The 16,875-nt window shown below is 41.9% G+C and overlaps 1 protein-coding gene across 2 annotated transcripts in view; it reads right to left on the reverse strand.

Annotated features, from left to right (window-relative positions):
* Positions 1–738: 738 nt before the first annotated feature.
* Positions 739–16,875, reverse strand: part of LOC109136685 (E3 ubiquitin-protein ligase Midline-1) — a 55,109-nt gene continuing 38,972 nt past the window's right edge. For both annotated transcript variants that reach the window (XM_019259923.2, XM_019259918.2), the window contains 8 exons: positions 16,210–16,305; positions 11,722–11,829; positions 9,806–9,954; positions 9,237–9,364; positions 7,929–8,072; positions 4,133–4,294; positions 3,681–3,888; positions 739–2,956 (listed from right to left, as the gene is read on the reverse strand). In XM_019259923.2, coding sequence (XP_019115468.1) covers positions 2,608–2,956; positions 3,681–3,888; positions 4,133–4,294; positions 7,929–8,072; positions 9,237–9,364; positions 9,806–9,954; positions 11,722–11,829; positions 16,210–16,305 — 1,344 coding nt within the window. In that variant the 3' untranslated portion in view covers positions 739–2,607. The remainder of the gene's footprint in view (positions 2,957–3,680; positions 3,889–4,132; positions 4,295–7,928; positions 8,073–9,236; positions 9,365–9,805; positions 9,955–11,721; positions 11,830–16,209; positions 16,306–16,875) is intronic.

Consider the following 16,875-nt stretch of genomic DNA (forward strand, 5'->3'; position numbering starts at 1 on the left):
CAAACGAAACCTGCAATAACTGACCTTTTGGCCACTCGGGGAGTAGTGGAGGAGGAGCTTTTATACTTTATACTGTATGCCAGTTTAGTTAGCTGACTTGTCTATTTACAGTGTCCCTATATACACACTTGTTTTACTTATGTGTTGGCCCAGCTGCTTGGGGGAAATATCTGGCTCTTAAGCTGCCAAACGCTCTGCTATGTTCTCTAACTTTGTAAAGAGCTTTTTTTTATGCTGAGAGCAGCTGTACGCCGTGGCCAGGAACAGTGAGTCGAGAGAGTGAGAGAGTGCTACAAAGCTCCATAGAAACTGCAGAGTCGGGTGATAATTATCTGTTCATCACTGCAAGCAGCCACTGCACGTAGTCATGTAATGCATTGTTGATAGAAAAACATTGATTATAGCGGCTTTAAATGTCAGATGACTGACATTGTGTCTGACTTTGGGCAGGCAGAGAAAGAAGGAAAACATATTCATGCTCACAGAAATGTGTGCCGCGCCTTCCTGAAGGGCACCTGTAACTTTACACGGACCGAAATGCCACTGTCGAAACTTATTGAATTTGGGTCTACTTGAATTTCCTCAAAATGCGATCTTTGTTTGTCCGTCCCCAGTGAACGGAAAGACAGAAATTGCTCCTGGCATTTCACCCGCGTCCTTGCTTTATGAGATTGGCTCTTGACATTCTCACCCCGCTGTACCGCCTCATGAAATAAAATAAAAATAAAAATAAAAGCACACTTTAATGTGAAAAGGAACAACGTTTATTCTTGACCTTCTCATAGACATATCTCAGACGACAGTGATGCAAGCACTCGTATCCTGTTTTCCATGAAAATGTCCACAGAGATGGAACATGTAACACCATGGCCATAAAGTTCAAATGGAAACATTAAATTAAGCACTACATATTCATATCAGATACAATGAAAACATACAGTTCAATTAATTGCCAAGGAAACACAGAATTAAAGAACAGATCTAGATTTTGTCGCCTTACTTTTTAAGTGTACCAGAAACAAAGCAACATTGAGGAATACAACAAAATCTTACACTAAGGAGCTTCATTTTGCCACTGTTTAACATTGTTACATATGGAACAAAACAGAATTATAGGATATGGATATATCCCATGTTTTGTTGTCTTGAGAAATTTCTACGTCTCATTTACGCCCTTTTCTATAGCAAAGAATTCAAATCGGGAATCAGCCAATGAGTGACGTGCACTCTACTGACGTCATCGGTGTGCAACAAGTCCAAGGACAGCTCCCTGTGCATGGCATGTCATTTCAATAATTCAACCTTTTTTCAAACAATCTGCTGCAGTTTTGACAAAATAAGTATAATGAATGTAAAATTTCATATTTTGAAAAGATAAAATGGGAAAGATACTCTTTGTTGAAATGGTTCTGGGACAAATAGGTCTCATTAAACAGCCATGTTTTTTTTGTTTTGTTTTTATAGAAAAGTGAGAGCATAAAATCACATCCAAATGAGCATTTCACCCCTTAGCTCCAATAATAACCCGGGGCTACAACTGTAACACAACTCACATATTATGTATCACATAAAATCATAATGGCAGGACTTGTCCGGCTGGCAAAAAAACGAAAAGAAATGAACACAATAACTCAAACAGAACACAACACTTTCCTCATATAGCAATGCACGTTAATTGCACCAAAAATGATTTTTTTAGGCTACAAAACTATGAATAAAGTATGAACATTGTGCAAAAACAAGGTCTAGCTTTTAAGGGAATCCTGCGTTCAATATTAGCATATTTCCTCTCTGTCACGTTTTAAAAAATAATTCAGCATTTATTAACTTATGTAAAATTTCTGTCGAGACATATGAACAGACAGCAATGGCTACTTTGGTTCCTTTTTCATGTATGAGGGTAAAGATAAGGGGGATTTACAAAATATACATCTATTATTCTGCTCTTTCCAGCAACCAGGATTGATTAAGTTGGGCTGGTGTATGTGTGTGGGTGTACTTTCAAAGTGCTATATCTGATAAGGTGAAAATTAGAAATTGATTTGTGGCTTGTTTCCTAGATGCAATGGTAAAAATATACCCATCGTGGTCCAAAGTGTCTTAGAGTAGTAATTTCTGACTCAACTCTGTCCATTTGTCCCGGTCTCTACTGGATCGACTCAAGCTTACTGTCATCCGCCTAGAATTGGTTTTCTGTAAGCTTTTCAAAGTCAAAGACAACATGCAGCAGTGTTATATTTGCTCCTGGGAATCATAGTAAACAACTGGAAATCACTTTTGAGAAATGAAAAAAACAAAACACCCCAGGCATCTCTTTCTTGCATACTAAAATAGGTAATTTTGCAGAAATGGTAGCAATCAGACACTGGTGAGTACACACTTGCTGCTGTTTAGAAGCTTTATATTCCACTCATTGGTCAGAAGTACACATGACCAGAATTTAATTTAGGTAAATAGAGTAGATCTGTGTGATTAAAAAAAAAAAAAGAATGGGACACTCTTCTGTTCTCTATCCAAAAATTCAAAGCATTTGACAAATTTCCCAGTGCAGCTTCAAGATAATTAAGACGAGTTATATGCTGATTTATTCTTGTCGGTTTGTAGTTTTCAGTCTTGGGGATCCAGTCCCTCTAGATGGTCGGGGATGGGTAGGCCAGTGAGAATCGTCAGACACTTATTCCACACGTTGAAAACAGGGCACACTGGCTGGACGAAGGAGACGTGAAAGGTGTGCAGGTGCTGGGAGCCCACCGCATCGTAGAAGGTCAGGTAGCCGGCGTCGTAGTCTAACAGGACCCCGACGCGTCGCAGGTGGGGCGAGGGCTCGATGGCAAGCTCTTTGCTGTTGTGGCGAACCACCCAGGAGTTGTTGCAGCGGCAGAGCACCCAGGAGGCCGAGTTCTTGCCGATCCACTCGTGCTTGGGGGCTGATTTGTAGGCTATGCCCACAGCGTACCTGAGAAGGAGTGGAAGATTCTGTTAACACGCGAAAATGAGTGGCGGTAAAATGAAGCTGGACAGGCAGGCGACCGGATATTCTGTAACAAGTGAGAGATATTAAATTAGCCAAGAATTCCTAGATGAATCGCTTGTAGAGTCATGGATCGGGTATTGCAAGACTTGGAATCGGTTGGCAGCTTTCACACACTTTTGGAAAAATTGACCAGCAGTTTGCACGGTGTATTTTATTTTGAAAATCCACCAGATTCTCTTCAACAAGAGCCAGACTTTTTTTGGTCCCTGTCTAAAAATAAAACCCTGTTCTAACCCTCTTCTATGACCATGAACTTTGACTAGCGACCGAAAGAATGAGATCACGGATTCAAACAGATGGGATTAGTTTCCTCTGTAGGCAGGCTGGGCTCCGCCTTAGAGATAGGATGGGGAGCTTGCATCAGAAGGAGCCAGCTTAGGTGGTTCTAGCATCTGATAAGGATGCCTCTTGGGTTTCTTCCTTTGGGGGCACGTCCAAATGGGAGGAGACCCTGGGGCAGATCCAGAATTTGCTGGACGGATTACCCATCTGGCATGGGAACACCTCAGGATCCCCCAGGAAGATCTGGGGAGGGATGTCTGGAATACCCTGCTCTTTGATAAGCGAAAGAACATGGACTTATGCATGGATGGATAGATGGACTACTGAAATTTTAACTAGAAAGACGTGAGTCAATGAAACTCACCATGTGCTCCCTCCAATTAAAGCCTCCCAGTAGTGACGACCACTATCAATGAAGACATTTCCCACCACGCCATAGCTGCTCTGGCTGGTGAAACGCTCCTGGCTGTGGCCTTTCTTGGAGGTGGTTTCATCCCGCTCCACTGTCAGGTTGTCGTGGGACACCTTCAGCTTCTTGTGGGCGGATTTGGGATCCAGCTTGAACGGCTGACCTGACGGAGGAGAAGGAGAAAATGAAAGAAGAAAATTGATTTTGAAATGTGTTGAGATCTATAATAGGCAATGTTCTTTAAAGACCAGCTAATTTATTTTCAGTTAATTGAATTTTATATTTGCCGACAGAGGGGGAAAAAATGTGAAAATCCAATGAGATACTTCTGTGTGGGTGTATACACACGAATTCCAGTAAAGGTCAATCCTATACAGAGTGTTCATTTTCAGTCGTGTTGTGCTTACTGTTGGTCTTCAGTGTCCCCGGTTCACTGCTCCTGCTTCCCGCTTGGTTAATGGCCTTGACAACAAAGATATACTTGGTGCCGCTCTGCAGACCGTGCACTGTGTAGTGGTTCTGCTTGATGTTGGGAACAATCATCCAGCTCTCCAACGAGTTACACAGACCTGGGAGGAGAAGGAAAGGAGGGTGAGATAAGGGGAAACGCAGCACAGCACAGATGAGAGGGAGGGAGGGATGGTACAATGCGCAGTCAGTTACATTTTCAGTGAGGAAAATATATTATTTTCAGTTGTTTAGGGTTCCTAAAAGATGCATTTTAGCAGTTAGAGTAAATATTATATGCTTTATTTGAAGGACAGAGCCTAAGAAGTGTGTGCTTCATTCAATGACACTTCAGTCCTGCGGCACAGCTTCCTGAGACAAGAGTGTGTGTGTGTATCCGTTCAATGTCATGGCTTTGTTCGCCCTGAGGAAGTTTTGCAGGAACTTACAGTTATACTGCTGCCCTTTGTTAGGGAAGTTTTGCAGGAACTTACAGTTATACTGCTGCCCTTTGTTAGCCAATGAGGGCTGTTTACAGTACAGCCAAGCAAACTATGGACTAAGAAACAAAGAGGATGGGCGACAGTGTCATCCAGCGTGCTGATACTGACATCACGATTATATATTCAAATCTGCTGAAGGAAACTAGCAGAGTAGCAATAACACACACGTATTTACAAATAAATAGGATAAAAAAGGCCAAAATCTGATTTATTACATAAACAACAGTAAATGTACAGACAAATATAAGTTCGGTTCAATTTTAAATAATCAAAAAAAATATTTCTTTTGACAATAGAGCTAAATGAATGTATTATTTGGTTAGATACTGCATTTTAACCCCTCAAACTAACCATAGGCTGAGCAGTTCCTGGGTTGTTTATCATTTTTCAGGGAGAAAATACAATAAAATGTTCATTTTCACCAAGATATAGATAATTAACTGTTGTATCAAAATCTTATGAATCATAACCCCGTCAAAAATCTACTATACATGCATTTATTTCTCTTGTAACCGACCACACATCTAATCAAATTTCGGATTAAGACGAATGAGGACATTATGATTACAGCACATATATTACTGCTGCTATTATTAATATACTATTCCTACTGGCGTGCACTTTCAGACTAGAAGTGAAATGCCAACATTCATTGAAATCAAACAGCATATTTATTTGATGGAGCCTGCAGTCTGTTGCAGTAGTCTGTAAACACACATTTCCCACAGGAAATCCAATCGAGAAGGCCGTACTTAACAATTAGGCACACGAGTTAAAGATGTTGTCTTTGTGTTCTTGTTACCCTGACATTAGAAGACTTCCACTTTTTCTGTGAACAGTGATTCATCTGAATTGCCCCCGGGGGAATTTTCTGGCACGTGACTTAGATGCCAACAGCAACACCTCTGACGTTATCGGATGTGAAAGCTGGAGGTGAGAAAGCTCACAGCGTCTCGGCGAACAGGAGGAGACGGGGATGTGAAGGCAAGAAGGGGGGAAAGTGGAGGAGGGGCGGGGGGGAAATAAACCTCACACTTGTTTAATGGCTGCTGGTTCCAAATGTCCTTTTAAAGGCTGAAGTAATGAGAAGGCAATGACAAGTGTGTAACCTCGGGAAGAAATAAATAAAAGAATGCACGGGACAGAAGGCACAAAGGGTTGAGGGAAACGAAAGAAAGTAAGGCAGAGGACTTTTGCTGTGAGGTAAATCTATTTGAATCTGTGGGAAAAAAAAGACTTGGAAAAAAGAACAAATGAAAGAGAGAGAGAGAGAGAGAGAAGGCAGTTTGATTGAAAGGGAGCAGGGGAGCTCGTCTTCAGATGCCCTGACCCCATTTTCTTCCTTGTAGCTGTTGCTCACTCGAGTGTGCTCATGATTTTCTGGGTTTTGTGCGTGTGTGTGTGTGTGGGAGTACGTGTGTGTATGTCGGCATATACTGTCTGTCTTGTTGTTGTTCTACAAGACGTTGTGTCACTATGCGTATCTCTGGCATGCTGATTCATTTTACAGCTGTCATCTCTGCTAATAAGGCGTCTCCCTCCGACTGTGCCGAACCTTAACGCCTTGCACGTATAGACGCATGAGCTCAGCATATCCGCCGAAGCCTCGAGTACACCCGGTGTGAATTCTCTGCTGCGGTATCGTCAAATCTTATTCTCCTTCCATCCTTCACGAACTGCAGTCATTTGATGTGAGGGTGATAGTAGCACAAATGCTAGAGGCTTCACTTCAGGAGGTTCCGCATCCACTGCTATCTCAGCTTTTACAAAAGCACTTTAACTCCCGAATGCCTTAGTGGAGCTATAGATGCCACAGTGGAGCAGCATGATTGTACTGAGCTAATCTCTATAAACAAATATCTGCATATGAATGCAGAATCTGTAGGCAAGGGACCAAGATTTTAGTATCGGAAAGCATGGTTCCCATTTGTCCAAGTGGTATTGACCAATCATGTTTGGGCCAGCTCTGGTTTCATGCAGATAAACAGTATGTGCCATCATTTATCTTCTGACAATGATGAAGCGTTGGCTCAGATATCCGTTGTTTATCCATTTTCCGGATATCTGCTGGCTACACCAGAAGCCCCAACACATTGGCCATCGCCCCTAAAGACTAAGGCCCCGTTACATGTACACGGGTATTTTTAAAAACTGAGATATTTCCCTTCGTTTGTACCTATCTTTTACACTATCTTTGCCTCTGAAAACGAATCTTTCTAAAAACTCCGGCTAGAGTGGAGATTCTGGAAAACTACGGTTTTGCGTTTGCATAAATTCAGATAAACAGAGTTTTAGGCAGCTGATGCGCCAAAAGTGCGACCAATGTTTACGTTTTACTATGACGATGCTCATGGAAGCATTATTCTGATTGGCTTGCAGAGGATTCTCCTTCTTCCTACACTGCCGCCCACAGGCTTGGCGTAGTTATAACGGTGCTCGATGGCATATTTATGCAGGTTGACTTTTTTGAAAACGATGCTATGTGCACAATGTTATATTGGAAAACGGAGGGAGGGAAACATACCCGGCTATGTGTAAACGTAGCCTAAATCACCATCAGATGATAGCTGATGGATCCTGAGACTGGTACTGAGCAGATCCCATCAATAGTAAACAGTATGTAAATGGTAAAAGAAATCAAATCTCTTGAATTGCAAATCCAATACCTCTTAAACAATGGCAAGAGTTCACGAGTGACCTGATATCTGATGTTATTTCCAATGGTTCAAATGCGTTGTCAGAGCCTTTTCCAGTTTGCCATTTAATTTCCATTCCATCATTTATATAGACGTCATGTTCATGTTTGCCACTTTCCATCTGAGATAGATTATTATTCTGTCAGTGGTATCTGACATTTCCATCCTGTCTACGCCATCATCAATCTGTTTTCTACCGGGGACGCGGTTAACACCTTTCGTGCTGATCGAAGAAAGATGGCCATTTAAGAGTTGTTATTCGTCGATGTTGACCTAATATAACCTTGTATAGCTGTGTCGATCTCATGCTCGCTTGAAGCCATTTTCAGGCAATTTTTTCGTCGTTATTTTTCTGCTGTGTGGCACAGGAAGACAACATTCTTAACTGCGCCTACAAAACACTGATTGGCTTGTTGGTTTTTCCAACAAAGAAAACAGCACAGTAATTTAGCAAAACACCAGATCTATTTGAAACACTCGGAGATGTGGACCAGACTGTCACCAGGTTGCTTAAAAAAGATTCACAGCAGACTGTGTATTCCTTTTCACACACTTACTGGCAATGTTAGACTGTCCGGTGAAGATGGCGTACTGGAGCTCGTAGGACACCACCGTGAATTCATCATCAGACGTCCAGTGGACGGCGATGGTGTCGTAGGAAGCCGTGCACAGCTCCTCCCTAATGCTCGGAGCATTTGGAGCTGCAGAGGACGAAAAGAGGAATCTGGTTCAACGAGATCTCACACTGAATATACTGTACATCCAACATGATAATGCACTCAAAGGCTGTCAGTTGCTATAACAAACAGTAGCCCCAATTAACATTGTACTTGCTCGTTTGCTTCAATTTATGAGTGCAAAGGCTTCATTACACACAAGATGGAAGATGTTTCTTTCCAGTAGAGTGGTATGTTGAGCATTAAAAGCAACGCAGAAGAGGGGGAAAAAAATAAATAATTCAGATAAACACATTATCACAGCGGGAAGAGTAAATATCCCAATCCTTTTAGCAGTGACAAATGTGGGTCGTTACAAGCAGCAATGCTAAATTGGCTGTCTTACACTCGTGTTTAGATTCACGTGCACTTCATTACGTTGTAGCTGTTTTTTCTCTTTGGGGACATAAATAAGATAAGCCATTTTTTGTATTCAAAGCATGAAGCAGAAACCGAATGGAATGGGCTAAGCAACAAAGATACAAAGGCGTAGCTTAAATTGGTTGTAAAGCCACTTCCTATCTCTTTCTGTGTCTGTCACTCTCTCCCTCTCCCGAGCCTTCTGTCATGAGTGGCTGCACATAGTGGAGTGATTCAGACTGATTCACTTAGTGGAAAGGCCCTCCAGCGAAGCCCTCATGCATCGCACAGAATAAACACAAGCCAGCCATTTGCGCAGGCCTTCGAATCCTACACACACGATGCCTTGTTTTTGTCCCCGGCTCGCTCATAATTCATGCGGTGACATTTGGATGGTCTCCACGCAAACGGGACCGTCAGAAATTAATGTTGGAAATTAATTTTGGAGTTAATAGACTGGGGCCTGGTTCTTCAAACGCAGCATTTGAGGACAACAGAGACTTCAAAAAATGTTTGAAAAAAATGACAAAATCAGAATTTGAAGCTGGAATAGAGTCGTAATTAGAGGCTACGTTTGATTTCATGGTCAGCGAGGAACTGAATTAAAGGGCTGGAGACTGGTTTGTGATTTGAACCTCAGAGAAAGTAAACTTCAAGCAATTATGGTGCACATTATGGTGCAATGACCACCGATTTTGACTACAAATTAGTCCTCCGAAAGGGTTGGTACACATGAACAAATAAACTCGGTTTTAGCAATAAATGTCGATCATAACAAAAAGACTTTACCAGTAAGATAATCCAGACTCTCCAGCAACTTCTTCTCTCTGGCGAAGTCCAGGGCAAAAGTGTCAAAGGTGTCCGTTAGGTGGATCTCAGGGATCAGCACTTGGGTTGATGCAGTTGCCATGGAAACCCTAGATAAGTACCAATCGATATTGAGCAGGTTTTCATACTTAATTTCTAAGACACAAGAGAAACGAGGAGCTTCACAGATGTAAAGTATTAACAAACTGATCAATAGTTGCTAAACTGAAAATGTTGAATCTGAATAACATCAGCCCCTTAATTAGAGAGGCTGTGCGGATTAGATTGTGATTGAAACACTACTCTTGTTTGAAGGACTAAAGGATAATGATTTCTTTTTATATCAGCTTTGTTTCTCCTGAGGATGTCCATATTGGACACTGGGTTTTGTTCTCAATCAGTCAAAAAACTTAAGCAGGGAGTGGAATAAGATTAGACTAAATAACCGATTCATTTCCTCTCTACTTGTCTTTGCTGCTGGGGAAGTCAAGTACACAAAGTTCTTAAAGTGTTTGCCGCTACACGTGTGGTCAGGGCTTGGGCTGTCTGACCTCTCATTGATGCTCTTGGCAGTCTGGAGGAAACGAGCGTGATCGGTTTCTTTCAGAGTCTGATCGGCCTGTGTGATGAGGGCCGAGGACCTCTCGATGCACTGCTTGCAGTTGGAGATCTGCTGGGCGAGCTTCCGAAGCCTCTGCGCCTAGAACGGCAAAGAGACACAGCGCTGTTAGGCTGGATGAAATAATCGAAGCAAAGCATGCATGCATGAAAATATCCTCATCCAGGTTCAGATGTTGCGGATCATTAAGGAGGAGAACAGAGCTGATGACAAGAAATTACCCCCAGAATGTGGTGTTTTATTGGTACATTCAGTCAACTGATGCACATCTTCATTATGCTTTTCTAATTTGCGCAGCAAATGGTATGAACTCGTCCATCCTGCTCAGCTTGAGTTGCAGGGAGTGGAAGCTGATTTGTTTTGATCTCCCTACTTGAGGTTTTGTTTAAAAGCCCGAGTTCTCTTGTAACTCTGAGGATAACTGAACAAGACGCTTCAAGGTTAACCTTTTCTCTGTTTTGTAGACCATATAAAACAAACCGTGGGTGTGATTGAACCACTAAGCTTCATACAAATGTTTGATTGGAAAAAAAAGAGTAACCAAAGAACAGGCTTGCCAAAAATGTTCGAACTACACGATTTAAGTTTCCCTCGTGTTCCTGCGAATGCCAAATTTTCACGGCGTGTCGATGATTCTGCTGCACGCAAATCTGGAATTTAATTTCCCCTCGTTTGCTCCCCTCCCTCAGTTTCATTTCCTCTCCTTACAGTACAAGCAGAGATTTTAAAAGACAGATTGAGGTCAGTGGCTGATTTGAGGTGAAGGGACATTTCATCAGCAGTTTGGCTTGTGAAGAACCCAAAACACTGTAATCTCAGCCTGAATCCATTGAAATTCACAAAACCATTACCATATTATAGAATACGAATATAAGATAAACTAATGATAGAAGCCTAGGTCTCAGAATAGAGCATTTTGAGTTGTTATTGATCACGATCTTCTCCAAAAAGCAATTTGTAGCAATCTTTTGGCCTAAAAATAAATACCTCTGTATCTATCTCGGTATCTCTGATGCAATCCTAAAAGCTAAAAGCCTATTACATGGTGAAAAAAAAAAATCCCTAGTGGGTTCCAAGTCTCATTATACACAGCTGGGGAAAAAAATCATCTGGGTTTTAGAGCACAAGTAAACGCGACCTCCCATATGCTCTGAGACCTACTTTTGGCCAATCGGACTGTTTTCACCGTCTGTTCCGAGTTTGTTGAAGGGTTTGCACTTTAGGCAGCTGAACAGTTTGCCGTCTGTTCGCTATGCACGGATCAGGTCAAGTGGCTGTAATGAAGTAATGCGCTTGACACAATACGGGGTCTGATGATCGCTTGGAGTGCTTTCAGCGCATGCATGTGTTTTAAATAGTGTCGAATCGAGGTGGTGACGTTAGAAGTCAATCAGCCATAGCGATCCAGAGGTTTGGATTCTGGATGTTTGTCGCATAGATACTGAATTTCCATATTACATTGAAGGAATAAGAGGTAATTTGTCTTTATTTGTATGCATATGACTGCTGGCTACAACATCTGCAGACCCTTGGTGAGCATTACACCTGCTGGAATGGTTTCATATGAATTAATAGCCACGAAATGTCTCAACTAACATTAAGGCTCAATAAAAAAATTAAAAAAACTACATGATGTTGTTTGTGCTGGAAGAAAAAATGACAAGTGGATCCATGGGTAGTGTCGAATTGCTCTGCAAACTTTAAGTCACTTTTTTAAAAGATTTTTCCACCTGACAAAGGTATGAAAAAGTGAGAGGTTATGAAGAGCAAGCGGGGTATGAAAAACAGGGAAGGAAAATAAATGGTATCTGCTATCGAGTTCCTCGCCCCTCTGAGTGTTCACCTCACCTTCCCCTCTTTGATCTTGCTGCCAATGATCTGCCTCCTCTGCTGAATAATGTCAATCAGGACGTCGCACTCCTCCAGGAGCTTGCTCTCCTGACGGGACGCATTCACCTGAGAACCAATTCACACAGAGAGAGAGAGAGAGTATTAGATAAACAAAGAGATTGATGGATGCCGGAGATGAGGGTGGGAGTATACAGCCACATCATGACGACGGAGGGACAGGATGTCATTTTCATCCATCAGCCCGGCCCCTCCTGTCTGGAAGCAAACACTTGAGGAAGATGAGGCATATTCAGCCATTTTGCCTCCTGCTGGCTTGAGTGGTAAGTGACAAGTAAAATAAGCAGGAAGCTCTGTGGCTGTACGAGAGTAGACATGACACTCATGCTGAAGAACCAGACACAATGGCTGTGTCCGAAATCACTCCAACACCAGTTTTTTTTTTAGTAGCAAACATTCAGTGCATTGTGTTTTTAAAACACAGCTTCAGATATCCACATTTATGGTTGTGGCTCGGAAAGACTTTGGATACAACTAAGGAATAGTTCAACTGGGAATCAGACATTTGGAATTTTACACTTTTCCCAATTAAAAGGGAATCAGACATTTGGAATTTTACACTTTTCCCAATTAAAACTTGTATTAAAAAAAAAGAAATATGAGTTCATATAGGCTTAAATTTATCTTACACTTTAGAAACGTAGAAAATTGCTAACAGGTCCCCAAATGATTTGCTGTATCACCGCTTTAACTTTTGCGCATGTTGGGTTTGGAAAAGAAAAAGAATAATTATGCAGAAACAAACATTATTATCTCTATATGATGTAGCAGCGGGGCCGTGAAACAATAAAGAAGTCATGCCAGTGTCAACATTAAGATAGACGATGGAAACAAAGTCAGTCATACTTTCTGTGCCTTATAGATCAGTGGCTATATAGAATCCTTGCCTGTCTACAGAAATAGTCACATTGTGGGGAACATAAAGGCCTGTAACTTTATATTAAAGCATATATAGTTTTGTGGCTGCGAGTTGAAACATCTACTTGGTTAAAAATCCACTGGCGGCAGTTAAACTTAAGAAAAATGATTTAATTTAACTCGAGGGTGTTTGGAAAAAAAAGTGTTGATTGTTGATTACATCCAGGGTTGTTCTGCCATGAGGGTCTTTAGATGAATAATGGCATCCAGCCCCGTTCTCTGAGGTATTTCATTCACTTTGCAGTTGGAACCTTTACAGTCCAAGCAGGCCATAAAAAGTTGTTCAAGTCCAATTATAAGACTGCAGGTCTTAACATAATGTGTAATTTCTTACTGTGGTCATTTCCTAGCGGTCCCTTTCAGCACCTCGTAAAGTGTTTTCTTTCTGCAGGGAGCAATGAAAGGGGAAGTCTGCTGCGAGTGTTGCCAAGCCAACGGGAGATTGCACAGTTCCACCAACACATGTTGACAGGTGTTTTAATAATGACATCATGGGGAGTCATTTCCCTTCCCTCCTCATAGCCAAACAAGGCCGGAAAGGACTTTCGCAAAATCCTCAACGCCCCCCTCTCCAATAGTGATACGTGATTTTTCTAGGATTCCTGTTGCCAACAGAAACAATTTGCCACCTGGATTACACCTCAGCGGTTACAGTAATAAGACATGCTAAGCTGAACGTGGAGTTCAGAGTACAGACTTGCCGCGGCAATGCCGGTGCATCTGTCTTTCCAACACTGCTAATTGGTTTCTTCGACATCACCGTGACAGCTCCGGGGAAGCTTGAGATTTTTGAAAGTGCCTACTCCGTGAAAAAAAAAAAAGCTTGTATATATGCTATCTCTTTGTGGAATTTTGTACACCAATTAGCATACTTATACAGATCTAAAACAACGGGCTGTGGAGTGGAAGCTTCTCACAAACACACTCAGTGAACCTAGTCAGCTCTTTTGCAGATTTATGCACCGCTGGGTCAAGAATAGTTAGAACGACTAAACTAAAATGGAACTGGGATGAAAGTTTGGGGTTTCCCTGACTTTTCATGACTGTAGATCTTGAGAATGTAGTAATGCGTGCTGTTCTCAAACTGTTCTGCTGCCCAAAAGGCCGCATGGACAAACACACTGCCTTCAAATTTAGGCATTCCAGTCAGAAAATGTGTTTTAAAATTCAATTTTATAGCCTGAAACTTTATAAAAGTCAGTCTGTGACTAAATTCCTGCGTTGTGATAGACTGGATGGTGCACTATAACACGCAAACAGACCGTTTGGGACCAGAGTACATCGTGTGCCATGTAAAGACATTGGAGCATCTACAGTAATGACTGTGGACAGAGCCTCCTGAAGCATATGATCATCAGGGTGACAGATTACACCCTGGCAGCGACACTAAGTGGTTCATTTAACCACAGAGACAGAAATGACTCAGTCCTCGAGGGGGTCTAAACTTTTGGATGGGGAGGTGACGTTAAACTTTACATGCCTAATATATATTTACTGACATCATGCCCAGAGACATCAGAGGTATTTCTTCTTGTGAGTATTCATTTTCCTAGCGGACTCATCGAGTGGCTTGGAATAATTTTCTTTTATAAACAAACCAATTAACTGCCTAAAATTACCCCTTCTTGTAATTATCAAATCACAGCTGGATTCAAACACGATAATTCCCTATTTTTCCGACGTGCAAAAAAAAAAAAGCAGCAGATAACGGCTCGGGCCGTGTGTTCAAACAATTCCGCCATCTTGATCCTATTAGTCGACGCGTTGCCAGCCGAAGAAGAATGCTGGGATTTCACATAATGCGGCGAAGGAAGGAGCATTAAATTGCGGGGCACGGTGAAACCGCAGCACAGTGCAGACAGTGACTCAGATCCAACTGGATGTGAGCTTGCATTTTCTTTTTTTTTTTTTTCTTAGAAGACCGCTCGCCTCATTAACACTCCCATTACCTCCGGCATTTGAGGAAGCAGTGGACAGAACGTGTAGACAGAATGTTAAGCCATTTTGTACAAATGTGAAAACGCCTATCTACCAAGTATGTAAGGACACTGAACGTCTGCAGTCTCAAAGGTGTCAGAGAACTTTAGCAGCCATCTCCGAGAGAGCTTCGGAGTAGATGAATCTGATGTGAAATATTCAGGAAGCTGTCTCGTGGGCCGTTGCATGTGCATCTCAAACAGCTTGATTCACTGAGTTTATGTGTGTTTATGCATTTATTTACGCCTCATGATTCAGTTCAACCTTTTTTTTGTGAACTTCCATACGCTCCTACTTATGCAATCTGACTTTCCTCGCCTAAAGACAACATTCACAAGCTATTTTGGGGCTGTTGTGTACTGTCAAACGTTGTTTTTTTATTTTTATGCATCATTTATTCAGTTTTGATAGTGGAGTGTTTCTTTTTTTGGTCCTTTTGGTGATGAAAGGGTGTTTTTTTCTTTTTCTTTGTGCCTATTTAAAATTCCTGCATCGTCAAAATTTCTCCTCAAAGCTCATGGAAAAAACATGTTTACGTGATGGCGACATGAAAACATGCTCCCTGCAAAAATATGCACACAGCACTTTACTGCAAAAAAAATAAAAAATAAAAATCTGCTTAATAAATCACAATCCTCTTTCCATGCGGGTTTTGTAAAGGCCTTGCCAGGCTGAGAGGCTGTTCTCCATTATTACTAAACTAAGATGTCACTGCCTTTTAACCCCGTGGCATCGCTTTATGTAAAGCTTCTTAGTGGCCCAGCGTAACATGAACAGGCAGGCTTAGCGCAGAATTGCCCTCAGTAGAGATGAACACACGGAGACACTCACACGCGTCGCTATTATCCAAAATATATTAGAGAGAGGCAGATGTCGCGTAATTGCAGAAACAAAGCAGCGCTAACAGCACTGACACGACACTAATGAAGCTGTGATATATAAATATTTGCACCTACATTGTTTTATATGTGATGCGGAAGCAGCTGTTGCAAGTTCATATTTTCACACCTCATAAGTGAAATCACACCTCTGCAGCTCATCTTCATCTCTACTGCTAAGAACACATCAGGGCTGCAGATGACTATTCAATGCACGATTGTTTTGGTCACCGTTCCTTCAGCGGTTAAGTCTATGCAATGCCAGAAAGTGCACGCACAAGTTCCCAAAGGTCAAGATGACATCTTAAAATTACTTTTTTTATTATTTATTTTTTTGTCAGAGCAACATTCAAAGAAAAAAAAAGATCAAAATAGTTGGCAGTTGCTTATTGGCTGATCAATCAATACATCATTTCAGTTTTATAATACAGTGCACTTTATTTCTGGCTGGATAAAGTCTGAAGTGCCACAAGCTAAGTTAAAGGGATACTACTCTCAATTATTTATTATTAAATCAATGAAAAATGATATAAAACTAAACATAAAGCACTTGCCAGAGCAGATAAAAACAGACGTAAACAGAAGTGGCATGTTGACTAGTCACAGACAATACAGCAGCCTATATAGGTCAGCGGTGACCTCAGATGGGACTGACCTCTACGTGTTGACAAGTCTGGATGAGTTTCCCCATAAGCGACTCCAGCTCATTGTTCCTCTTGATCAGATTGCTCAGGTTGGAGTCCAGGGCTTGCTGTGGCAAACACAGAGAGAGAGAGAGTGAGAAATGAAACAGTAATTCATAAATGCAAAGAGACAGATGTGAAGGACAGAGGCGTGAATCAAAAGTAAAAAAATGATTTTCTCCCTTAGGTTGAAGAAGTTGTAAGACAACCTCATGCAATGCAATACAACCCCAAAACCAAATAAAGTTGTAAAACAAGTGGAAAGCAGCAACATTCTGGAGAATGAGCAAACATGTTTGACTCTTCAGCACCGAGATAAGAACAGCAATGTTTTCCCTCAAACCCTCCTCCTGCAAACATCCCCAAGAGTTGCACGAAGAGTCTTCTTCTTTTCCAGCTCGTCTCCAAGTCTCCCCAAGTACCTCAGATCGCGGGTGATACCCCTCGTCCCTGTACTGCCTCCTCATCCTGCCTGGTCTGAGCCTCCGACAGAGGGATCCTACTCTAGAAGAGGATGTGACTGGGACAGCCACTCCACTGAGCACCAAGCCATGCGCAAACTCGGCCAAGCGGCAAATTAGGCATCAAAAGCTTTCCCTGTGAGGGCACACAGCAGCGCTCTCGGCTGATGAACCGGC

The sequence above is a fragment of the Larimichthys crocea genome, chromosome XIX (genome assembly GCF_000972845.2).
Source record: "Larimichthys crocea isolate SSNF chromosome XIX, L_crocea_2.0, whole genome shotgun sequence".
NCBI classification, from domain to species: Eukaryota; Metazoa; Chordata; class Actinopteri; family Sciaenidae; genus Larimichthys; species Larimichthys crocea.